General features: G+C 30.5%; 2 protein-coding genes across 4 annotated transcripts; one reads left to right on the forward strand and one right to left on the reverse strand.

Moving 5' to 3' along the window:
• The first annotated feature begins 6,781 nt into the window (after positions 1-6,781).
• LOC126847165 (death-associated inhibitor of apoptosis 1-like) lies at positions 6,782-22,869 on the forward strand. Of its 3 annotated transcripts, none has more exons than XM_050587266.1 (7): positions 6,782-6,925; positions 19,602-20,019; positions 20,265-20,495; positions 20,568-20,761; positions 20,825-20,901; positions 21,127-21,159; positions 21,420-22,869. In XM_050587266.1, the coding sequence occupies exons 1-7, from the start codon at positions 6,809-6,811 to the stop codon at positions 21,916-21,918; spliced, it is 1,569 nt and encodes a 522-aa protein (XP_050443223.1). In that variant the 5' UTR covers positions 6,782-6,808; the 3' UTR covers positions 21,919-22,869. The 3 variants fall into 3 exon arrangements, with proteins under 3 accessions (XP_050443223.1, XP_050443224.1, XP_050443225.1); XM_050587268.1 differs by lacking the exon at positions 6,782-6,925 and adding an exon at positions 17,630-17,955; XM_050587267.1 differs by lacking the exon at positions 21,127-21,159 and having other exon boundaries at positions 6,783-6,925.
• Positions 22,827-25,200, reverse strand: LOC126847174 (DNA-directed RNA polymerase III subunit RPC10). The gene is made up of 2 exons (XM_050587279.1): positions 24,819-25,200; positions 22,827-23,073 (listed from the first exon to the last, which is right to left on the reverse strand). The coding sequence occupies exons 1-2, from the start codon at positions 24,996-24,998 to the stop codon at positions 22,894-22,896; spliced, it is 360 nt and encodes a 119-aa protein (XP_050443236.1). The 5' UTR covers positions 24,999-25,200; the 3' UTR covers positions 22,827-22,893.
• Positions 25,201-26,670: the final 1,470 nt, after the last annotated feature.

Consider the following 26,670-nt stretch of genomic DNA (forward strand, 5'->3'; position numbering starts at 1 on the left):
CTAAGCTCATTAGATAGAGCTTGCCAAGAAGATACAGAATACAAATTATCTAAGTTTTTTACTATTAAAATGTCAATCATGACTAAATTTTTCTCTACTCATACAGATCTCTAAAACCGATGAACGAATCAGAATCACTTTGACATGTACAAGTGCAGTTTCAGAAGTTTATCTGATATAGTTTATTCACAGCAGAGCTTTTAATTTGTTTATCATAGAAAACACAACCCCTCCCCTTAAATTTTCATAATTTTTGAATTAATGGCTAAATAATAAAATAATAATTAATGGCGCTAAATAATAAAAGACAAGTTTTAAATGATTCTCCAAAAATTAAAAATCGAGAAAGTATAAATGCCAACCCCGACTTGGAATAGCACTCCCAATTTTAAAATAAGCCCTCTCTAATATTTTTTCTATTTATGTAATATTAATATAATTTATGCATATAAAATGTTTAATATTAAAAAAAAAAACCTTATAAAGCTTGTTGGAGAGTTGATAACAGTAGGTACATATTATATTATTCAGTATTATTATTTATCAATTTCATGTGGCCATCACTCTCCCCATTGGGTCTGCATCTTGTGAATGCTCGTTTACTGCTTTAAGGGGTTAGGGGTAGTCAGGATTTTTAAAAAATCAATTTTTTTTTTGCATTTTCTAAAGTATTATGTCTCGAAAATGATATCTGAAAAATTCAAGTTAATAGATGACTCTAGTCTCGATGTAAGTAATTAAATAATTAATATTTCTATGTATAAATCGAGTATTAAACTTTTTAAATGAATTTTTCTCGAAACTAAATTTTCAAATTCGGTGACCATTGTAATTCAAAAACCACTTGACAGATTTATATGAAATTTATTCAGCTTATTAAAAGCATAAAAAACTAGTGCCTGATCGAAGGATTTTTTTTTTTATTAACAATTATATTTTTTATAAACAATAAACTAGTGTGTTTTTCTTTGAAAATCCTTGAGTAAATGATCAGAGGTCGCCATTTTGTTTATTTTCAAAAAAAAAAAAAAAGCTTTGATCAAGCACTAGATTAACTATTAAACTAATGATTTTTTTAGGTTTGATTAATTTTAGATGGACCAGTAAAATTGTATGTTGGTCACCGCAAAACACGACTTGTGAGTCGGGGTCCAACTTCTTCTTTAGTCCATCTTCCAAAAACGGAAGTTAGGTGACCCCTCGGTTGACGTTGTCAACAATTTCTTTCCAAAGTTCTCGATTTTCTGCTGATCGAATGGCCTCTTCCAGGGGATAGCCAGAGATGTTCTTGATTTGGTCTATCCAACGCATTGGTGTTGGATAGACGGCTCCTTTTCCCTTCGATCATCAGCTTCTCTAGGCTCGATTCATCCCTTCTTATGATGTGGCCAAAGAACCTTAGGATCCTCTGCTTCCACACCACTGCCAGTCTTGTTTCCACATTTAGCATGGCCAGAATTGAGAAGTTGGTCCTCCTTTCCATCCAAGAGATTCTCAGCATCCGTCTGTAGGCCCACATCTCAAAGGCGTTTATGCGTTTTACATCTTCCACTTTGGGTGTCCATGTTTCAGATCTATATAGCATCACTGAGAAAGAAGTGCCTTAAGTAGCCGCAACTTGCTGTTCCTGGAGATATAGCTATCCTTCCAAAAACGAGGAGGGGTCCAACAAATATAGCGATAACTTGGTCAACAATAATTTTTTTTTTTTTTCATTCTTGTCAAATAAAGTTAATACATAATATAATAACTTGGTATTATTTGTTTTATAAAATAAATTAAACTACTGTACTTAAAAAATATTTGAAATGCTCATTTTTTCACCCCGCTGACTACCCCTAACCCCTTAAAAAAATAAAGATTTGGCTTAGGGTTTCAATGAGACGGAACAGACTTACAGATTTGCCAATATTACAAATAGAAAAAGACAGGACAAATTTAATTAATATAAGCAAAGTAAATGACACATTTGCAGAACAAGTCAAATAACAGCGTCTAGGTAACATTTGTATAAAATATTTGTAAATTGTAATATTGCATTTATTATTTGTTGTTATAAAATAAAAATGCTAATAAACTAGTATTAAATGTTAAATTGATAAACAACATCATTGCTAAAAAAAAAACATTAAATTCAAGCTTAGGCTCGATTGTTTTATTAAAATTGCGCCTATGCAACTTGGTAAGCGTTTTTTTCCTTGGCGCACACTGCATTTGCCCTTTCATATCCAAGTGTTAATAGAATATTATCTATTTTCTCTGACCAGCAGTAGATGATGTGTTTTTCAGTCTTCACCCGTCGGTCAGATGTTGACACTGCATATGAGTAATAGATACTTATGGTTATTTTTTTTTTCTTTCTCAATTTCTTATGGGCATCCCGGCGGCGCTCCGCAGTGGTAACTGGTAATATTATATACCTATATATATATATATGATATATACCGTGAGAAACGGTCGGCACACTTGAAACAGCTCGGGTCGTGAAACCGTTGTTTATTGAGAATATACACAGCGGCGGCGCTCCAGTGCACGGTTTGCGCGACCACGGTGGCGGAGAGGCGGGCGGCCAGGCCCACAGGCAGCGCGTGAGACCGCCGCCGGTCCGTGGGACAGCCGAGACCGCATTCCAAACTGTCAGACCGTATCCCCTCCGCCGGCCGACAGCTCTAGCCGTCAAATGAAAAAAAAAAAGTAAAATAAAATCACTTCTTTTGTGTGTGCATCCTGTGATCTTGTGTGTGTGTGTGTATGCAGTATGTGTGTTAACCCTGTGTGTGTGTGTGTGTAGGCGACGCGTCTCCGTTGCATTTTTATGCGCGATGCATTCCGACGGCCGCGAGCAAACCAAAGCAACGCATATTAACATCTTAGGTGCACTACCCGAGTAAAAAGTCTTACTGACACGCAATAGAATCCGCTGCTAAAATCCTGAAGCTCAACTTCACAGCGCCAGGGGTGGGCCCGGGCCCGTCCTAAAGTTCAAATAAATTTAGTTCAGATTCATAACTATATGATTTTCAAATGGATCATAATTCCGTTATTAAAAATGATCTTACAAGAATACGAAAATATTATAACATAATGTGTTCAACACTCAACGTTTAATCTTACAAATATTGTTTTATAAGAAAATGAATAATGCCTACTGTGTGAATTTGTTCACCCCGTCTACACTCCTTCAAATCTGATAAAGTTCTTCTCTACACATTGTGAAAATTTGGTAAATCTACTGTTCATACCGGCCTCGCTTACTTGTCCCGCGAAAATCGGTTTTGATTGTAATTTATCCAACAGAAATAACTGTGATAGTCTTGACAAATAAAAAATGGCAATCAATATAAATTATCATCATTACTGTTCACTCTCTGTTCCAGCTCTAAATTTAGATTTTGTAAAAAATTGCCTATACTATACTCCTTAAAATGGGCTTCGTTGACACACTCTTAACTACCGGATTATGCACCTCTTCCATTATCTCAACAATATTATTGGTACATCAATAGACATTCTTCTTCTCACTTTAATTCTCCGCCTTTTATTAGGATTTTTCTCAAATGAAAAATGAATATTGGTAAACCGTAAGGGCAACTATCTAGTAATTATTACTACATTATTTTTGAAATTCAGAAATAAAAAGTTTGTCTATATGGTCAAACTTTGATGCCATCTGCCATACAGAATCAGATGGTTCAGTCCATCCTTGCCCAAATCTCTCCCTACCGGCTTCTCCTTCCCCGTATCTTCTTCTCCCTCCCCATTACCATCGACTCCCTTCTCCCTCAAACATTCGATACACACCCAACCATAAGACAGTTATATCAAAATAAAAGCGTACCAATTCTTTTTTTGAAAATATTATTGTAAAAATATACTTTTTAAATCATACAATAGAACCTATAAAAGTAACCGTAAGGCACTCTTAGAAAATCCTAGAAAATATTAACAATTGTCAGAATGTCAAATGAAATATTGTTTCTAGTTTCTACAGTAGTAATTCAATGTTTAAAAAAATTCATAAATCTAATAATTTCAGCTGTAGTAGTTAGTGTCCACCACCAGTCCTCGCGAATTGAAGAAGAATACTTAATAATTAATAGTAAGTACTAAATTATTATTTTATACAATCACAATTGGTTTTCTAAACGACAAAAAAGATTTTACACATTTTGCTACTTTATTATATTTATATTGAACAGACTTATAAATTACAAGAATAAAGTTTTTTTTGCAAAATCCGGTTATTATTAGATAATATTATCTAAAACGATAATAATAATAATAATAAGTATGCATGTACAACATAATATCTTAAGGTAAGTCATGACTAATGACATTATAGGGGAAGATTTGAATATTCTACCCTGTAGAATGTTCATAGTTCATACAGTTTTATATGAAATAAATAAATTGTATTATCCACATTTTAAAACACATTCGAGGTAGATTTGAATAAAAATAAAGATTTAATTTTAATAGATTATAAATTACTTGATTGGTGAGGTTGGGTCCCTTATACATTATTGAGTAGTGATATGTTTTATGGCGAAACATACATGAGGTACTTCAAAGTAAAATACCACTGGAGAATTGGTACCTATTATTACATCTGACTTAATATTTGTGTGATAAACTAAAAGACCACCGACCGGACCATGACAAATAAAATTTCGATTTAATATTTCATTTTAACGGTTAAATGCAATCGGTATTGTTGTCAATTCTGTTCGCGTTTAAAGTAAATACCTCATATACCTACAATAGGTAGGTATTATATTATTGCAAATACCCGTTAAATGCATAATGTTAAACAAGTTATTATTTTATATTATGTTCTCCGCATAATAAATAAGTGAAACAATCCATTATTTACTCGAGTAAGTTTGCTTGAGAGGCAAGCTATAAAAATGATTGGATAAAAAAAAATATCAGATATATCTATAAAAATTGGAAATCAAAATAATAGGTAACCGCGATGCTTTAATATTGTGTTTACTTGACTATTTTATGTGATCACTTTTAACCAACGCAAAAAAATAAAAATAAAATGTAATTGTGGTTATCTACTTTGACCACCGAATCTAAATGGTCATAGCAAAAGTGGTTAATATACCAACTACCCACCTTTAAAAAGTTAAGCTGTAGAGTTTTCGTTAAAATATAACCATTTATCAAACTAACACATTTCGGTGTTAAGTAATTTCAAAAAATTAAGGTGAGGTAACGTTGTCAATCGTCAAACATCACAAATTTCAACAGTAAAAAAATATTTCAATTAGTTTTTATGTGCATTTTGTTTGTTGTTTACATTGTACTTGCGATAACAGATCAACGTAAAGCAGGAAATGTCAAAGAAAACAGTAAGTTAATTACATACCTACAGACTTTTAAGGCGTTTTACGATAGGATGCATCGCAATTTCGACCCAACCTTCAATTTAAAACGCTATATAATTTTGTACGTAGGTTTTGGTTAAGTACCAGTTGTTTTCTTAATCTAATCTAACATTTACGCCCACTAGATTTCAGCAATAATATTTTGTTATGTGTAAAACTCAACTCGGACCTTTCCAGGTTGTATACGCCTTTAAATGTTTTAAATAACTTTTTTTAGCATCTATGTATACTTGTTTGCTCGCATGAGGAATTTGTTTAAACCTATTCTGGCCATAGGAACCTAAGTTTGGTAATTAGTAACAAAAATGTTGAGGTCACAACAAAATGGAAAATATCAAACTAAGCGGTGTTTTATGTTTCAACGTCTAAATTCTTATAAATCGTTATCATGTGCAGATAATATTGTGAGATTATAAATCGTTTATGTAATGAATAATATTTGGATACGATTTATGTTTGTTAAAGCAATTGCGTCTCTAAGTATGACTAAGTAAATATTTTTAAATGACTAGGTTATTTTAATTTTATAAATAATAATAATAATAAACTCTAGTTAGGTATAAACTATATTAAGCGATTGCTGTACAATATTGTTTTGATATATTATGTTTTTATAATTATGATCTAATAAGTAATAACTGATATATATGTATATAAGTGTACTGATTGGCGATATATAACTATGTCCAATTATAACAATAAGTATTTTTCTTACAATTACCTCACAAAGGTAATCTTTGGTCGAAATTTTAATAATGCTTACATAAACTCGACACACAAACCTTGACGACCAGTGTAAAAGTATATTAGAAATGTAATTATTTAGGTTCTAATTGTTATGAACTTGCCATAATTTTCATAAGTATGATTATATTAGTGAAAATTAGTCTGGCAACTAGTTTCTACAACTTGTATCATTATTAATTTACCATGATGATAATGATGGTATACTTAATGAAGGTCTTTTATAATTATTCCACTTTTCTGGTAATACCCAACACAAAACGCGTATGCTCAAGAATAGTGACATGAATTTTTATATGAAAATAAAAACATGGTGCTAACTTTGAAATTAATATATTTTTGTGAGGTTTTTTTCTACATAGGCAAATTGTTTTTTTATCTATGCATAGGTGAACATAATATTTATACTTAAGTAATAATATGTACAACCATTAATTGAATATGTACTACACGTCACTTTGTAAAACAATAATTATGTCGCAACACGTATTAATTTCAATGGAAAAATAAATTGGTGTAGGCTATTCTTAACCTTGAGCAATAAATTCTTTCTAACTGCACATTGCACAGTGCACTTGCATTTCCTATAGATGAAATTAGTCAAGTGGGCTGCGTTTTAAACCGACGTCAGTGGAGGAAGACGTTACTTTAGTTTAGCTCAGCTTAAAATGTATATTGCTTTTTCTTTACTCAAACATAGTTGTTGCAAACTTACTATCAGTCGGTACTACTGTCTTGAGACTACGAGAATAATATACAACTTGCACAACACACATGAGCTTTTGGTAAGTCAATATAATGCCTTATAAGTATTTAAATAGACCTGTTTTATGTTATTTAATACATTTGTAATTTTAAATGTATCAATTTAAGTTTACAAATTATTATATTTTATCATGATTCGTGACTATATCAACAAATATTGTCAAACAATACCTAAGTATTACCTACGTCCTATATTTATACATTCAGGTTCATATTGCATTACTAAATATCAAACACAAAAAAATTGTAGGAAGGTTAAAAAAAATATCAAATTCTTGGCTTGACAAATTCACCTTCAATTCGTTTTTTTTTTGCTTTGGATTTTGTTGATTATTGATACATGTTCATTTTTACTGTAAAAATTGATTTGTTTAGGTTAAGTTTTAAATTTGATTTATAATAGGAACACGCGCCAGTTAATTGTTTAAATTACAAATACATAATATATGATAAGAGTTCATATTACCGAGTAACTAAAATTATAACTAAAAAAATCTAAAAAGTAAAATTAGAACACACAGTGATGATTCAACACTACTTACTTGTCAGTAACAAAAATAATTAATGATTATATTTTTAGCAAATTTAAATTTTCAATGTATACATAAAGCGGTATTTTTGAATTATAGAGGTAAAATATAGGCATTTATTTATAAAATAGAACTCGTGAAATAAATAAACGGGCATTGCCTTCATAATATAATATACACAATATAATCTGTGATATTTTTTTAATGTTCTAAATTCTATTGTGCACCTACCATCTGGACTTTGACGTATAATGTATCGATAATATCGTCATTTTAAATTCATATACAATACACTTTGTTATAATATTATATTTCTAAACTTTTGGAACACCTGATGATGACATAAAAAAAAATCTAATAATAGGTCATAAGAGATATGCTATATATGCCTATAATAGGTATATGTAACAACTAACATCAGGTGTTAAAACAGGATTATATATGGTACTATTATATTATTATTATGTAGACTGTTCTCGGGCAATGTCAGTATAAAAATATGTAGAACTATAAATTAAACGACAACAAAATAATATATTGTCCATAAAATTCCATATAGTATCTTATAAAAAAAAAAAAGTATATATCTATTTAAAACGTATTGTGTAAAACTATTTAAAAACTCGTTAGTAAAAACTACAAAAGAATGCAGTTTCAGTATATACACTACTTATGAGGAAAATAATCTATACTACATTTACAATACTCTGGAATTTTATTTAAATTAAGTAATATTTTAAATAATCAATATAATAATAATTTAAAAATGAAACCTATTTAAAAATTTGACCTTTCGTTTAGTTTGGTACGTTACTTTTAAGATACCAAAAAATAATTTAAAAATTACCAATATTTTATTGTTTTTTTTTAATAAGAACTAATTAGAAGAGTCGTTAAAAAAATGGTGACAATAAGTGTAGAGTATTTTGAACCTTTCACTTGTTATTAATATTATGTAGATTGACGGTAAAAAATAATTAACATAAGTCAATAAACCACAAAACGATTTTTATTTGTATTACATTTGATTTTTTACGTTGTCGCTACAATTAAATTTAAACCACAGTTGTTGATAATATTTTAGTAAGTTAAATTTATAAAACAATTAATATAATGTTATTTCTTTTTTTACTTAAACTGAATACTTTGAATTTAAATTACAATTATGAGTGGTATGTGTATATTAGACAATGAATAATATTATTATGTTGATTAATGTGAATATTCATAAAAACCCTTAAATTCATGGATTTGTACAATATGCAATAATTTTACAAAGTTTTACTCAAATTTTTTCCGGATTAATTTATTACTAATTATTATTCATTAAGTGAAATATCAAGTCAAGTCAATAATATGTTATAATTTTCCATGAATATTTTATACCTCAGTAATAAGATTTAAAAAAAAACAGTAAATTCCTTTATTAAATGTAAGATGTTTATTGTTCTTTACTACAGTTTACTGTATATTACCATTGTTTTTTTTTACTTCTACGGATTTGTTCGATACTGTTGTGAAAAACTTACAGATATCCAGTATTATATTAACTTAAGTTCTTTAAAATATTATTATTCCACAAAAATAACAACATATGCACATCCGTATGATTCATAATAATATGTAAGTATAATATAAAATATACATACACGCCCTCAAAGTTACTATTAAGCAACCATTGCGTGGGCTCATTATATACCTACTACAAAAACATTATTGTAATGAACGCGTGGAAAATAATGCATACAATAAACTTTCATAACACTTGTTGTTATATGTAAGGAAAACACTGTAATATGTTTTATTTATAGTTAAAATTTTAATAACTAACGGCTTATTTCCGTTTGGTTATGGCGTTCTGACACCAACTAAATACTAGTAATTTTGGCAATTAACTATTAACATAGGACTCTATAAATAAATATATATAAATTATAAAAACTTATACAACCATGGACTTTAATTTTCAATTTCGATATCAATATGTTTGCAAAAATAAAATAAACTAGATTGCTAACTTTCTTTGTGGGAATTGAACCAAGACTCATGAAAATATGTAATATAACAATTATGAACTAAGTTTTGTACACACACACACAAATCTCACAAAAATAGCCGACGTCGATTTCGTTTCTTGTCACTAGTTAGCAATCTAGTTTATTATATAATATATAATATCTGTGTCCGTCGGTAATCTAAATGGATTATTGAATAATTTATTTTACCCGTGTCATTATAAAATTCGCCGAAATAAACCAATAGAGGGCGGTTATGTTTAGGTGTATCCGCAGACAAGTTAGCATAGAAGTCTGTGGGCGTTTTTTTAGGGGAAGGGGAGGGCCGCAGATTAGAATTTTGCAAGATTACGTCATCGCACGAAATAAGCAATAACCACCGTACCGCAAATCCCAAGAGCGCCATTTTGAAATTCGGTAACGTGCTAGTTGACCCAGGACGAACGAGGACTGTTGAAAACGTCAAATGCAATAAACTACATAGTGAACACAACGCCGAAATTCGACCTGTGTCCTTGATCCTGTGGGGCCTGTATTTTTTTTTTTTATGCTGTATTATTCTACAATACACACATCAACAAATGGAGAAAAACCGTTTTGTTGGTACTATAAAATTATTTTCCATGCACGCCGTCGGAATTTTTTATCGTTAAAAAACGCTTAACAGAAAAAATATCAGGATTTCTACTTGGTGGTCGTTTAATGCGTTGTAAGCGCATGTAAATTCGAGTATTTCCCCGAGCACCGTGATTTGTCAAACGCACATTTTGTAAAAATTATATTAATAATGCTTCATTTCGATTGAATACTAAAAACGACCGACGCAGAGCAAGTGAACTGTGCCAATATAATAATATGTTTGCAGTAGAGCATGTTATTGTTCTACTACAACCCATGACAATAGAGCATCTACTAGAGAGCTAACCTAACTATATTATATTTTAGAGGTTCCTAGTAGTAGTAGATATTATTATGTACAGCTGCACAAGCGAATAGACTTCAAACGAACCGGCTAGTCTGTGTCTCCGAACAGCGTTGGCTGCTGCTGCATATAGACTATGTGATAAGTAGAAAGGAATGCAGACCACAAACGTGACCTCCTCCGGGTTAACAGTTCTCGAATTTACAATACAAGGAGTAGGTATATTGTATGATAGTGGGTAGGAATGTATGTGTTAAGCAGTGGCCGCCGTGTTAGTAAGTATGGGTACGTGCGGCACACTGCATGCTGGCGGTTGAGCAATAAAAAGAACCGAGCCTGTTCGTTCAATTACGGTCTACCGTGGCCCGTGTGCTGTAAAGAAAAACATTCCATAAAGGATTTGTGATAAACCCGCGTTTCGGTACAAAATCATCCGTTAGCAGTTGGTGGCTTTTGAGCTCTATCTAGAGGGAAAAAAGCAATATTCAAAAGATGCATTATAGAATATTTTTTCGACAACCTAGCATAAACAACATTTTTTATTCGTGAAGATTTACTTATTTTTTTTTGTTATTTGTTTATTAAAAAAATAGTAAGTATAGATAAAAAAAAAAAAGGTACCCCAAAGATAGAGAAGTTCTTCTCTATACGTTGTGAACATTTGGTAAATCTACTGTTAATACTGGCCTCGCGTACTTGTCCTTGAAAAACATTGTAATTTATCCAATAGAAATGACTGAGATAGTGTGACAAAAATAATGGCATAAATAAAGTATCCTCATTACTGTATTGATAAGTATTATACCCTATAGTTGAAACTAAATTAAGAAATTCTTAAAAATTCCTATACTTTATCCCTTAAAAATTGGTGCAGTTCTTTTTTTTCAGTTTATTTGTTCAATCGCAGAATACTAATATTGGGTATAATTCAGTAGATTATAAAATGTAGTTTCAAAGTTAATAATAAAATACGGTTATCAATAAAATAGCTTGACGTAATTTCCTTTTCCAAATTAAAATCCCAAAAACTATTATTAATAAAATATGTTTTTGTCGTCAAATACCTTTTTCTTACCATTTCTATTTTCTAGTAACTGGTTTTTATCACGATTTTTTTTTTTTATGGATAGTTTTAAATTTTGGATAGTTTACATTTTAAATGACGATGACGTGTTTTATTTGATATCCATTATTGAATTCCTATTATTACCATCATAATAGTATCTGATAATATTTACAATTATTCGACGAGCCTTATAAAGCAAATCTTTGAACTTTGAACGTCCTCGTAATGATGAATCATAAAGTAAAAGTAAACAGCCATGTTTATCAATAGTTATTGGTCTAAGCAAAACTATTTTTGATGTAATCAACTTGCATGTCGAATAAACTAATATAAACTATGTTTATTACCACACACGGTGTAAAACCCCAACTTGAAGTCCTATAGATGTAAATGAACACAAATTTAAATGGACACAGAGGACCAACATTGATTTCCATTGGCTTCTCGTGTAGTTAAAATTAATTAGGTACTGTTTTTCTACTTTGACCATTAGCAGGTTCGACTGTTTCCGTCCACGTATTTTTGAATAATTATTACTCAAAATACAAACGGCAATGAGTACGTTTACATTATACCCGTATTTAATAGCTGTCTAATTAAAACGTGGCTTAGGTACACTCTAATGTGCAGGCATTTATTTAAATGTTTTCATTTTTCGCCTTGCATTCATTTCAAAAATCGATGCCCTAAACTAATGCTTTGTTATACAATGATAACTGTATAGGAATATAGGAATGTAATTAAAACTAAACTGTAAAATGTCACTTCAATATGTTTCAATTTATTTTATTAATTTGATCGAGGCCAGACAAATCATGTGTCCCCGAGGAGCCAATCAAACCACGCCGTTATCAATGACATGGAACCAAAAAAATAATAAAATTGTTTACATACTTTCTATAATATTATAAACACATACGGTCACGTCAACGATTAACAAATGCCACAATATAACACAGTTTTGATGAAAAATAAAGTAGGTATCCAATAACATTGTGCGCTAGAAACAAATGAGTTTTGATATGAATTTATTTTTGTCTAAAACAAAGACAAACGCTTATCAAAATATCGTCACCGCATTCTAAAGCACGGCATTGTTTATAACTGTTATCACTGTTTATAACAATTACAAGTTGGGTAATTGATAGCACAGAATCACAGATATGTATACTATTTAATACACAAAAATGGCCGGCATCGGCTTCAATTTTACATTACTAGTTAGCAATCTAGTTTATTTTATATATCTGTGAACAAAGCTATCTAAAATCATACATTATATAATATTTAGCAGTGAGAAACAACAAAATGCATATATTACAGTTTTAGAATGTCACAACGTCATCACCGATGTTGACGGAAAGCAATAACTAATACGATATAGTAATAACTGAAAAGTTAAAAGTTGTAGTTTTGTTTGTCTAACCTCCAACGATAGAGCACAATATTATATTTCTTTGGCGATGAATAATATGCAGTAAACGTTTAATGTACGTAACTCGTTAATTCGGTTAGGTATTTTCCGGAAATCTTATTATATATTACGAAGGGTTATCGAAAAGAAAACAAAGAACCACGACCGTAATAAAACGCATTAACGTTGAACTATTATTTGACAATAATTGCCGCCGACGAATGACCCATAAGTGTAGAATTCGCAGAGATAGGGCATTTCAATCGTACGGGAGGTCTCTATCTATTTAAAAGATTAATGAAAGAAAAAAAAAACGCCCGTTATCAATTTATGTCTACGGTCGTCGTTTCCGGAGACATCAATGAACGGACGGGCACGGCCGTGTACACACGGTTTTTATTACCATATACGATTCGTTTGAGAAAAAACGAACCGCGTTGCGAGGAACCAAACAAGGGAAAAAAGGTTAGTAAAGGGCCCGGTTGTGTATATATACTTGAAAATATTACAAAACGGGGACAAAATAAACAAATGCCGCCGCTGTAATCACCGTCGAAATCCGTGGAGGAATGCGAGCGGCGTTGCCGTTTGGACGGCGCGTCATTCAGCTAACCGGTTTGGGCTCTTTACGGGCGGCCGTCGGCAACGTGGCGCCCCGTTCGGCACGTTCCCGGGGCGGCAGATGGTTTGTACTCAATTGAACAACTGCTCCTCCTAAACACATTTTGTTGTGCAAGTACGCCTGTCGCCTGCCCGCTCCCGTACAGCTGTTCATACTTACATTATCATTATCAATATAATTATTATTCTCGAAACACGTTTTGGTACACAGAAAATCAACGAAAATCCAGTTGCAGCAGCAGCAGCTGATTTAACCCACCTGTGACTAATAATAACAATATTATACTTGATAGGGCTTTACCCGGTTCGACGAAAATTGTCCAGCCTAAAATATAATGTCTCCAAGAGTGCTTGGTAGGTAACAAACTCTTGGTTGACCAGTGTCATAGACAAAGGCCGTCCGAAAATTGGGTTGATTATCAAAACATATTTAAGGTTAGGTTAAAAGAAAACTTGTTAAAACCAAATGATTGGTTTAAAGTTAACTGTCTGTTTGCTGCCTAAGTTAAATTTGGCATGAAACTCTCTCTCTCTCTCTTTTTGAAATCTGCAATTGAGGCAGACTGCAGAATGAAATTTCACGTTTCAAAACTTAATAATATACTAGAGTTGCTGGTTTGTACTGGACCATCAGCAGCTCTTGTACTTTCTCTTTGCAGTCGACAAAATTGCTCGCCAAATGAGAAGGTTTCTAGTTTCTACTGGATAAAGTGTATAATATCATTATAACATGGCACTCGGTGGGGTTGGAATAGGTCAACGGCTGAATGTCGAATGACTTATCTGCGTTTCCGATTAAGTATATAATAATATAATATTATTGTACAGTTCATACCTACCTAACGTTCCATCCGTTTACCAAGTACCAACCCATATCCGTTCAAACGGAAAACGATGAAATAAAAAAAAACCAGGCCCATCCGGTCCATTGTTTAAAAAGGTTAAAATGTAAACCACGTGTCTAAACAAAAAACATTTGTCGACATTGTGCATTTTTCGTCTACCACATTAACAAAATATCATTAAATATTCCAATAACGGATAGCCCCATGACCCGTCCAAAATAGGATTTTAGTTTTCTCAATGAATCGCTTATCTTGTATTATATACTATCTGTTTTGGAACCCTAACGCACTCCATATGTTGATAATATGTTAATATATTGTTATTCCCACGTTCGTTGATCGGTTCTCAAACTTCAGAATAAGATACCCTTTAGATTATTTTCTTTTTATTTGTGATTTATGTCGCGTTCACTGTATATATCAGATGGTATTTGTTTTTATATGTACCCAATTTTTGTTTAAATGTAACCATTGAAAAACTTAACTCGGTAATAGCTTATTATTATACAACTCGACGCTGAAAAATAATATTAATTATGAATTATGATGTATACTTATATTATATACTATACCTTTATATTATATGTGTGTAATTAGGGGTTTTCTTTTGACGGGATCATATTTGTATAATTTTTATTATTTTACAATCGATTGACTTGTTAATTGTAATTTATGACATATTATAATTTTAAGAATAATAACAGTGCAAAAACTAAGATTTTCCAAGGGGTTTTTTTTAGCGTTTTGCGTAGTCATTATCTAAGTATTGAACGTTAGCTATTCTTTTGATATTATATTTAGTAGTTATCAACGCATGCGAAAAAACAAATTATGTTTATTTTACCGTTTGTCAAATTAATAGTAAACATTATCTATTATACAGTTTTTGTAATTTTTTTCCAAAGATATCTTTATTATGCGACTATGGTTATCACTATTTCTTTATTTTGAATTTGTAGACTGATAAAAGGACTAAAAGTTATTTACTGTAAGGCCATATGTTAAAAATGTATAAGTAAAATTTTAAAAAAGTTAGACTTAATTCATGAACGAAATAACATGCCAAGGAAGTATTATATTCGATTTAAATGTGTATGCTGAATTTTAAAACGTGTTGACTTTGTAATATAGTATATGTTTTATAAATACAGTAGAGAGCATTTCATTTTTGTGATATTGTTTTGTTCATTTTGAAATTTTAATTCACCTTTCAGAAAATCTCTAGACTCTAGTTACTCTTGTGAGTTGTGTCGCCAACACCATTAGCAAATACTTTAAATTACATTTTTTGTCATTTATAGTATTTGCCATTAGACATTAGTTAGCAAAATACTATTGCTTTATTATTTTTAACGCTTTTTCGTTCTTAGTGAATAACAGTCATATAGAAAACTATATTGTATGACAGTTTTAATATCTCATTTCCATATTGTATTATATAAACATTTTTAAAACTTAAAAAAATGGGATTTTGTATTATATCTTGGACACGACCCCCAGCGGGACATGCATTTAATTCAAACCATTTGAAATAATTATCGAATTTTGTGTAGGTGCATAATTAATGAATACATTATATTATGATTATCCACGCCTGTTTGACACCACAATAACACTTATTATTTTCATGTACTTTTGTAAACAACTACGGCTCGTTAATGAGCATTAACTACAGAATAATGATTTCCCACGTTCCTATTTCCGGTATCCAAGGCTACTGCGCATTTTTTTTTTCAAATAAGATGCATCTCAAAATGTACCCAAGTAGTAGCTTCGATTTCTCAACATGGAACGAATAACGTACAGTGGTAGCACTGTTGTTTTTGGATTGTAACAAATAATGATAGTGAAATATTTTTCTGAATGACATATTTTACTAGACTGCCGCCCAAGTCCCAGCTGTCAACCGTGATAAGTAGTACCAATATTGAATAAACTATAGTTTTTTTTTACTATGCATAGTGACTATAGTATAGTGTATAGTTTCTATAACCTCCAAGCACTAACCATAGCTGTAATTTCTGAGTAAACTGTATAATTGCAAGGATAACAATTTACAAAGTGTTCATACCAAATAGTGCACTCATAGGATTATTAAGGAAACTTAATATATTAAGTTATCTATTCATCAGTCTATTAAAAAATGGCATAAATCTAAAATCTTTTTTTTATGAATTTATTAAGGATAATAATATTGTAATTCTCATGTACAATAATCCTTTTTTTATACTCTACCGTTAATTTTGATATTTTGGACTAAGCTCTTTGCTAAGTAAGCTGACGATATATATTTATATATAATATAAAAGAAAATTAGAATAATTGTTTTGAGTTTTTTATCTTAAGTATTACAATCAATATTGTTTGTTTCGTATAATTTCAGCTATAACATTTACAGTTCGTTTCTGAATTTAAATGATAAAAAATTATAATTTGTCATTAACAGACAGTTTTGTAATTGTAGAACTGGTTTTTTGTATTTTAAACGTTGTCATTTTGTGTGCAGCTTATAAACTATAAAAACTAGCAACTAACAGATCGTCGTACGACAATTTTTTTTAATTATTTCCTATTCAAATGTTACTCTCTGCAAATATAATGATTTACGTTCACACTTCATAGAAATACATTGTCATGGATCTCCAATTACAGTTGTATCCATTGAGTTTACAGGGTTTAGGTTTTTACCCGGTCGAATGTCAACATTTTGGTAATTACATAGTAATATAGTTTTAAGTAGATTTTTTGGTTAAAGTTTGTTCGTTGTAGTGGATTATGAGTCGGACATTAGTAAATAATATTGAAACGATGCTCAGCGCGGTTTGTACAAGGACGGGGGAAGTGTTACGCACGGCGTAACAACAGAGCTGAAATTTCCAAATTAATATTATGAATACAATTTTATCAGTAGTGTACCTAAACGTAGGCTCGGTTGTCGAAGGGTAGTTAAAAATGTACATTTCGTGTGCATGTATGTAAAACAAAAATCAAGCGTCGTTGCCGCTATACAACCGCCTTACATAACGCAGTGTTGTGGATGCGGCGGCCATATTATTGCACATAATATTATTATCATTCTTTTTCGTCTGTGCAGAATCGGGCAGGCCGTACCTACCTACAACACAGTACACGGTATATTGTTGTTATTTACGTTTTGAAAGTTCCATTGTTGTTGTCCAGAGCCAGTCATGCTGGCAGATAGATTCAATGGTTGTCAAAAACGGGAGGCCACACTGCCGACGGCGGCCGAAGGCGTGGAGGGGCCGTGACGACGGCGACCGAGCTGTGCGGTTACCCTTGTGTAACGTCAGTGCTGATCGCTGCGGCCTCCTGTATGCGTTTACGGTACACAATGTCCCACGTCTAGCGCTGTTACTCTCTTATTCTCGGTAGAAATCAATTTTTCTCCAACACAAACGCCAGCTCGCCGCCGCGTCGTTTCGTGTTGTGGATATTGCATTTATTCGATACAACATGTTGTTTTTTGGAACGGATATCGTGTAAACTTATCATAATATACTCGTGTGGTTTTTGTTTTTTTGTCGGATCGTCGCGTTTAGTGTGTTATTATTAATATTTTTCGATTCGTCAACAACCGTAACCCGCGGGTGCCATATACCACTAATAAAAACCTAAGGTACGATAATTATTTTATTATTGTCATTATATTCTTCATATATGTTCTATCGTTAACGCCCGTAGTATTGTCGCGTTGCTCGTTTCGGTTTTAGACGACGCCGAATATTATTTTATTGTATTGCATTTTTTTTCCCACTCGCCACGACGCGACGGTTGGTAGAACTCCATTTTAGTGTGTTGTGAAGGTTATTGCGTGGCTGTATAAGGCGTTCCATCTGTTCCGCTACACGGTCCATAGCGAAAATAATAAAATAATCGATACGGACTACTTGTTTTTATTAATGATACTTATTTTTTCCTGAAAATTCACACCATTTCACGTTTATATTCATTTTTGTCAAAGTATAAAATAATTATTAATCACTTGGTCAATTTATTGTATCGCTTCCGTATAATATGGAAACATATGTTTATGTACAAATTTTTAATTTCTAATTAATCGTTTTGTTTATTTGTCAAAATAAAGTTTTATGACAACTATTATTGAAATTGTATATAATACAAATATATATATATTTTTTATTGTAATATATTAAAACATGTTGTAAGACTCGTGACTTCCACTTGGTATATCATTAACGGAAATATTATAACCTAAGCTAATATAATATTTTGTATACAATAAACTTAAATAAAAATATATACTGATTAATTTACGACCCCGATTTAAAAAAAAAATAGACGCCGTGTCATTGAGGTTAATTTAAATGGGAAATATAATTTGCCCCTCGACCAGCATGTGTTTAAATAAAATAGAAATTAATACCGAATACCTATAATCCTAATTATTATTGTAATTGTTAATGATTACAAAAGTTGTTACAATTTATCTTTGTAGATATTAATAAAAAATGACTTATTATCTTTCTTTATTTATTCGACTATTGTTTTGTCAAAAATATTTGTATTCATATTATTTATCTCCTAACTATTTATTTCTATTAATTATCAGCTGACGTCATTGATGTTTTTTGATTAGTAATACATCTCCTATCATAAGTTTGAAGTCCTATGTAAATTAGAAGACGAAATAAACAATTTCAATTGTTTTTTTCTTGATAGATATAGTATATGTAATTATATATACATACAGTACTGTATTAAGAAAAAAAACAATTGAAATTGTTTATTTCGTCTTACAGAGGACTCAAACTTATGATAAGAGATGTATTACTAATGAAAAAACATACAATGACGTCAGCTGATAATTAATAAAAGTAGATTGTATATATAAAAAATCATAAATACTTCACTGATAATATGTTGCTTCTAAATTATAGTAATAATTAATATTTTGCCTTAAGGAAATTAAAATCAGCCAGTTTTTCTAATGTAAAAAAATTGTTTTTCAATATTGAACAGTTTTCAAATTAAAACTTTTTTAATTACAAGAAAACTGAATTTTGTTATGAAAGTTGATTTCTTACATAATCTAGTAGAGTAGTAAAAAAACACTAGTTTTTTTTTATACAATTGAAATTTGGCTATTCTAAGCTGGTGTAATTTTGTCAGCCTTGTATCATATTATATGCTTTCAGTATATATAATGAAAATAGTATTAAATCATATTTTTAGTTAGGTTGGTTATCTATGATATTTAAAATAAAACATGGTTGTCTCATAATTTTTTTTTTTGTTTTACAGATGAGTCCATCACCAAATCATAATTCGTTAGCACACACATTAAGGAATATAGTAAAGCATGAGAAAAATGTTATTCATATGGCCAATGGTTGTCCTATTATATTGAATACGGCACATCCCTTGACTGAATTTGTTTCTGACAGTCAACCTGAATCAACTCCAATGTCTGCAAATGAAACTCCTTTGTGGGACTTGACTACATTTGAAAACCGCTTGAGAACATTTAATGATGAATGGAAATTGGAATTTTTAACACCTAATCAAATGGCAAAGGCAGGATTGTATTACCTAGGCAAGCAAGACCGTGTACGATGCATGTTTTGCTCCAAGGAATTTGATTATTGGCAACGTGGTGATGATCCGCTTGTAGAGCATAAACGTAAATCTCCACAATGTCCATTTTTTAAAGAAAATACAGGCAAGTATTAGTTATTACATACAACTGGTTATAATAAATATTTTTAATCAAGTTGAGATCTTATAAAATTTAAAGATCTTTCTAAAAAATGATGTTCTCCGATTTTACTTTTTGATCTGAAAACTTTGTTATTTATGAATTACACATTATATGGGTTATTAACTATGACTTATTACATATCATTCTTAATTATTAGTTTATGGGAGTAATAAAAATAATTAATTATAACACATTTTTCTTTATAGGATATGATGTTTGTGGTTTATACGGATCTCCACCTTCCGACAAGAGTTCTAATGAAGAAGCAAAAAAGATTCAGAATTTTTTGGATTCTTTGGGAGTAGTACAGCAAATAAAGACTCCTAAACATAAAGAATATGCTACTTATGACGCACGCCTGGCAACATTTGATAAGTGTGAGAAAAAGATGAAACAAGAAACTCATACTCTATGTGAAGCCGGCTTCTTTTATATAGGTAATTATAGATTTTTTTTTTATCAACTGTCGTAATTTAATGATACATTTTATCTCTATTGTTTTTGTATAGGTGATGGTCAGAATGACCAAATGTTATGTTTCTGCTGTAGTCAAGGTCTTAAGGACTGGGAGGATGACGACGAACCATGGACAGAACATGCACGATGGTCCCCAAATTGTAGTTATGTGCTACTAAGTAAAGGCAAAAATTTTGTAGATGAAGCTTGCGGTAAAAAAAAAGAAATTCCTACGATAGATAAAGAAGTTAGTATTTTATCAGTTATTTCGTATTATGTACAAGTAACTTATTTTAAAATAATTTTACAGGAATTGACCAAGTTTATTGCCAATCATAAAGATAATTCGATTCTCGAAAGTAATATTAAAGTCAGTTCTACTAAAAGGTGAGTTCCACATTTAAACTACAACGTAGTAATATAGTATGAAATATAGAATTTTTATTTTTCATTATTTTACAAGATCCATTTTTTAACATTAAATATTACAATTTAAGTCAAAATAAAAGGTCAAATACCTATTTTAATTTGTTAAATTTCTGTTTTATCAAAAACTAAGTATTCATTATCTACAAGTCTCACGAGTTCATAATTTTTTTTTTTTTTAATCAGGTGTCACATCATCTTTCAACGTCACAATCTGAGGTATTTTACCTTGAATACAATATGTACAACATCACTTTAGTTTATATTGCCAATTATAATTTAGATCAATTTCACAATTCTGGATTTACATTTTTTCTTCAATTTTTATATACAGAATTTTCATTTGAACGCACGTCCCAGTCATTTAACATGTTCACACATTTAATCAATATTTTAAACTGTAGATCACATTCATTTCACCACAAAGCACAATTAACAATAACTTGTTTAATGTTTGAACTATTTATTTATGTGTTTAGAAAACGTGTTGATCATCCTGAAACCACAGACAGCAATCAAATGACTGCATCATTGTCTGAAATCAATCTACGCCTATCCCAGCAAGACCCGAACACTATGCCTGATTCAATGTTGTGCAAGATATGTTTTAAAGAAAAAATGAAAGTGGCGTTCATCCCTTGCGGTCATGTTATCGCTTGCATACAATGTGCAATGACTCTTGACCAGTGTGCTGTGTGCAGGCAACCATTTACAATGGCTATGAGAGTTTATGTGTATATGGATGAAAATAAAAACGAAGAAAAAGATGAAGATCTTAATCAGTTACCATGCAGTTCTTCCCAGTGTTCTGATGATCCAGTTGATCCAATGTTGTGTAGAGTGTGTCATAAAGAAGAGATGGAAGCTGCATTTATACCTTGCAGACACGTTTACGCATGTGTAGAATGTGCGACGAAGATGTCTGAATGTCCCGTGTGTTTATTACCGTTCTATGCCACTATGCAAGTGTACTTATAGGGATCATAGAATCACTGAGTAACTCGGTGAATACCAAAGATTTATACATACGATGACAATAGTTAAGTAAAGTAAAATTGAATGTTGCTAAACGTCCTATTAATTATTTTTAATCTAGTTTTAAATGTGACACAGTTATTTTAAACTTAACACGTCTAGGATCATGATTTAACATAAAAGTTGTTGATAAAAATGATCATAAAACAAATATTTTATATTTTCTTGATCTTTCATTTTTTTTTTTGTATCGAGCTCTTCATACACAGCAGCAGTTTTCAGTTTTATTATGACTTACTTGATTTTATTTAAATAAGATTGCGTTTTAAGTAAGTTAAAATCAATTTCATTCCAAATGCATTTTTAAATTAATATTGGCGATGTTTTCATGGTTTTGTTTTTTGAATTGGTTATTAATTTATTTTTATTGTACATAATATAATTTTAGTGTGAAACCATTCTAGTCGTAAATTATGTAGTTGGTATAATATATATATTTTAAAGTCAGTAATGCCTAAATTTTAAACAGCACTGTAGTGGGTCTCCATTTAGGATTGCTTACATTGTATTGTTGGTGTTTTAAATCAACAATTCATTAGATTCTTAGCGTACGATTAATGAGACTGATTTCTTAAGGACCCATATTTTTATTGTGCGATTATTGTTATTTAGAGGTATACACCTTTTAGAGACACTACAAGTTATTTTTATACATTAATTTGATTCTTATATATTTATTTTGCACTCTGGTCTCTGGATAATATTATAGCTCTTAAGAATATAATCTATTTCCATGTAATGATGTTTTTGTAAATACACATTGTTTCCCTCTTGATTTCTGTTATAAATAATTGAGTGATACAGAATAAGAAGAAATAAAAACTACTCATTTTAAAATTACATAACAAGTGTTTATTTTTTTTATTTTTAATTACAAAAAGTGTTATTTTTATACATTTGATGATTATGGGCAAGTTATCATTCTCTCCATCTGTTTCCGCAACTACAGCATTTATAGAAAACCGTCATTGGCTCGTCTGCAGATCGAGTCTGAACTTGAAGAAAGTATGCACGGCCATGATTACACACGGTACAAACAACATCGATGGAATCGACATTTTCCCAAGCTGCTTTACCACCCAAAACTGAGTCAATTTCCTAATAATAATAAACGTTAAAATTTAATAAATTACTAAGAAACTACTTTTTTGAAATATTAAAAAAAGTATACAATATTTTTTATAGTAATTATCTATGTACAAGTCATTATATTGAACTGGCCACTATCCTGGTGCAGAAGGCAGCAGAACGCCAACAAATCATTCCCAAATCACATTCTTGCTTTTTATCGAGCAAGTTGTAAATCACCATAATAAGGTTGTGACAAAAAAGTGGATGCAATATTATTCTTAATAGACAATGAGCACACTTGCCCATCTAGACCTACCATTAAGAGGACGCTAGATGATTTATTTATTTATTTAGGCAGTTTGGCAGAAGTAGACAAGCAAATTTTAAAACCCCATCAAATATGTTATTGGAAAAAAATATTCAAAGCTGATCGATATCATTAGTAATAAGTATGATGTTTGTTGTTAAACTAAAATTTTCATTAATTTGATTATATAAATAAATAAAAAGAAGGTTAGTTAAGGAAATATAATGTCAGCACTTAAATACAATATTTCAAATAAAATAATAACACATTTTAATTGGAACTGAAAGTTTTAATAAGATGTCAATAAATTATATTTAATACACTTAAAATTGCAATTACCTTTGACTCATTCTAAATGAATGGGGCATTAACACTGCTCTTTTGTCTTTAATAAGAGAAAGCATCATTTAAAGAGTATAATATCTAACTTCCTTAACAAATAATTTTTCTAACAAGAAAAATAATTTTTTCCTTTTTAAAAAAAAAAAAATTGCTTGAATGACATTTAATTTGACTTTTCTGATTAAATTCAGCAAGAATATTTATTTTCAGGTTTTTTTTCAAACAATTTTTTCATGTTATAAAATTCCTTTCCTATTTTTTGAATAATTCTAGTTTTTTCTTTGAATAATCATTTCGTTCATTAATTTTGAGAAGGTGAAGTCTAGGACCCAGATATTTTTTCAATTTGCACTACTGGATTGTATTTTGGAAAATACATACAGATAATCAATGATATAAGCACATTAACTTCACCTGCTATAATGCAGTTACCGGAAGGGTTTATTTGTACCTGATATTAGAATATACAGAGTATCCAGATATTTCCATAAGCCTAATCCCTAATGGTATTTGCGTAATTTGAGGGATGCAATAGTGTGCACTTGCAATTATTGAAAATAGAACATAATAATATGATGAATAAACAGTGCTCAAATTGGAAGGGGGGTAACTGAGTATTCCAACTATTTTTTCTGAAATTTAAGTGCACCTCTACTAATTTTAAAAAGGGGTAAAAGAAATGCCAGCTACACTCTTTTTTTTGTAATGTAGAAATTTTCCCCTACGTTTATTTTTCCAATTTGAACATTACTAACCTTTTTTAGATATATTCATTTTTCGTCAACGCTACACATTGGTTTTGTGTACGGAAAAACTTAGCAAGAGTTTGGTATGTCTATGGTGTACAAACCATGGTTTAGTTTATTTGAGGGTTGGTTATCTTTAAAATGATTTTTTCTATTTATAATAATTTTTATCGTTATTATGTTTTCGTTTGTACAAACTGCACTGTATACATTTTATTAGGGTTTTGTATGTTCGGAAACTTTCGTATGGTGTTCGAAATGTATCCCATACACCAATCATTAGTAGGTAATATGATCATTTATTATCTGACTTCTACAATGTAATATAATCATCAATTATGTAAATAGATAGTATAAATTACAATGCATGTCCTTACCTTTAGTTTGTAGAATGATCGAGATGCCAAGATGACATTTTTAATTGGTGAGAAGTAGGGACATACTTGACATTTGTGTCGCATCTCACCCATGTGTTCTTCTAAAGATAGTATATTGGAGCAGTTAGGACAAAAGTCCATATAAAAAACACTACTTTCATTAACTACTTTGCTGCCCATTTAAAAAAAATAAAAATTTATGTAATTAAAAATACCAAAAACTATTGTTTGAATAATTATGGTAGGTGGAGTGTTATTTTAAAATAAAATCTTTTAATTTGACTATTATTAAAGTTAAAACTTTTAACTTTGCCTAATATCGATTGACAGGATAGCTGAAAAGGTAGTCAAAAACAAATAAAATAAAAACCTGATAAAAGATAACAATACAGCTAAGACGGATCAAACATAGACGTGAACACAGAAGAAGTTAGACATATTCTAATGTAATACATATTTTACAGTGTATTTATATATATATGGAAATATCACAATAAAAAACTATATAATACCTATATAATTATTTCTTACTCAAAATATTTATTAGTGATTACTAATTTAAAAACAAAATCTCAAAAAATGGAGAAAAATTCAAATTTCCCACAAAATATTGATTGCATAGACCTATAAAGATATGGACTGCGCCTCCCACACACCCCGCCTATTCTGCCGCGTTATGAACAACGTTAGAAAGAGAGATAGTTGTTAGGTTGACCATGGAATAAAAATTGAAAAGACATGGAATAATAATAATTTAAATATATATATATGACAATATACCAAATGGAAATATATAATAATTAAATCTTATTTAATTATTATTTATTATTGTGTTATGCGAAGTTGTAAAACATTTAAGGATATATATTTCATTATTTTGTCGGGTATCCAATACTTTCGTATGATGTAATGTTTTAAATAGATATGTATATAGTATATCGTTAATAAATACTTAAAAACCATTACAATTTCATTCAAATTTTATCAATGAACATTCTGTTTTACTTTTTATAAAACGTGTAAGTATGTTTGGAAAAATAGTTTTTCTTTACAAACTCAATAGACAATTTATTGTATCACAGATCTGCATCTACGTTTAAACAAATTCACTAGGTATTGTAAAATTACTACTTATTTGTTTCTTTTTCAAGTTACGACCAATATAATATAATAAATATAAAAAAAAAATCACAAAGTTTAATAATAATACAAAAAATAATAATTGGTAATAATAATAATAAAAAGTTTTTCAGCCGAGTCTGCAACCACGAAAGAGCATTTTCATGTCTCGTTGAAGTACCGAATAAATTTAGAGTAGTGGTGTAATTATAATTAAAAAAAAAAATTACATGGAGCTGCCAGTTACAGCATAAGCCAAGGAGATTAAAAAGTTATGTACAATCATGTTTCTGGCTAAAATTGTAGTGTTTATTATCTGGCCAAAAATAACAACATAGAGAATTAAACTATTTTGAATTTGTCATTTAGTTCTAATTTGAACGTTGAACGTACGACATATCTCTTATCTCATATCAGAAAACAGCGTAACAGATTAACATTCGAAATGGATCCCTTTGGTACCTTTGGGCGCGTAACAGCGTAACGCTTTTTTTGGTAACACTTTTTTTCGGTTATTTACCGGCTAAATCTCACCCTTATCTCCTACCCCCTATTCCACCCCTATCTCCCGTCCCCAACCCTTTCGCTTTTTTCATTACGCCTTTTTCGTTACGCTCTTTTGGTAACGCTTTTTTCGGATATTTGCCAGGGTTATGTGCTAGAGCTAAGACATGAAAATGTCAAAAAAACGCGAAGTTTAATAATTATACAAAAAAAAATAATAATAGGTAAT

Source organism: Adelges cooleyi, unplaced genomic scaffold (assembly GCF_023614345.1).
Source record: "Adelges cooleyi isolate 19-005CV unplaced genomic scaffold, UGA_ACOO_1.1 ACOO_flye_CR_arks_rails_tigmint_CR_PRNA_9, whole genome shotgun sequence".
In the NCBI taxonomy this organism is placed as follows: Eukaryota; Metazoa; Arthropoda; class Insecta; order Hemiptera; family Adelgidae; genus Adelges; species Adelges cooleyi.

Excerpts from the sequence above, each read along its gene's own strand:
- LOC126847174 (XM_050587279.1), bottom strand. The coding sequence starts at position 24,998 with ATGGGCAGCAAAGTAGTTAATGAAAGTAGTGTTTTTTATATGGACTTT. Across the intron at positions 23,074-24,818 it reads GATCATTCTACAAACTAAAG|GAAATTGACTCAGTTTTGGG; the intron begins GTAAGGACATGC and ends TATTATTATTAG.
- LOC126847165 (XM_050587266.1), top strand. The coding sequence starts at position 6,809 with ATGTATATTGCTTTTTCTTTACTCAAACATAGTTGTTGCAAACTTACT. Across the intron at positions 6,926-19,601 it reads ACAACACACATGAGCTTTTG|ATGAGTCCATCACCAAATCA; the intron begins GTAAGTCAATAT and ends TTTGTTTTACAG. Across the intron at positions 20,762-20,824 it reads TTCCTACGATAGATAAAGAA|GAATTGACCAAGTTTATTGC; the intron begins GTTAGTATTTTA and ends ATAATTTTACAG.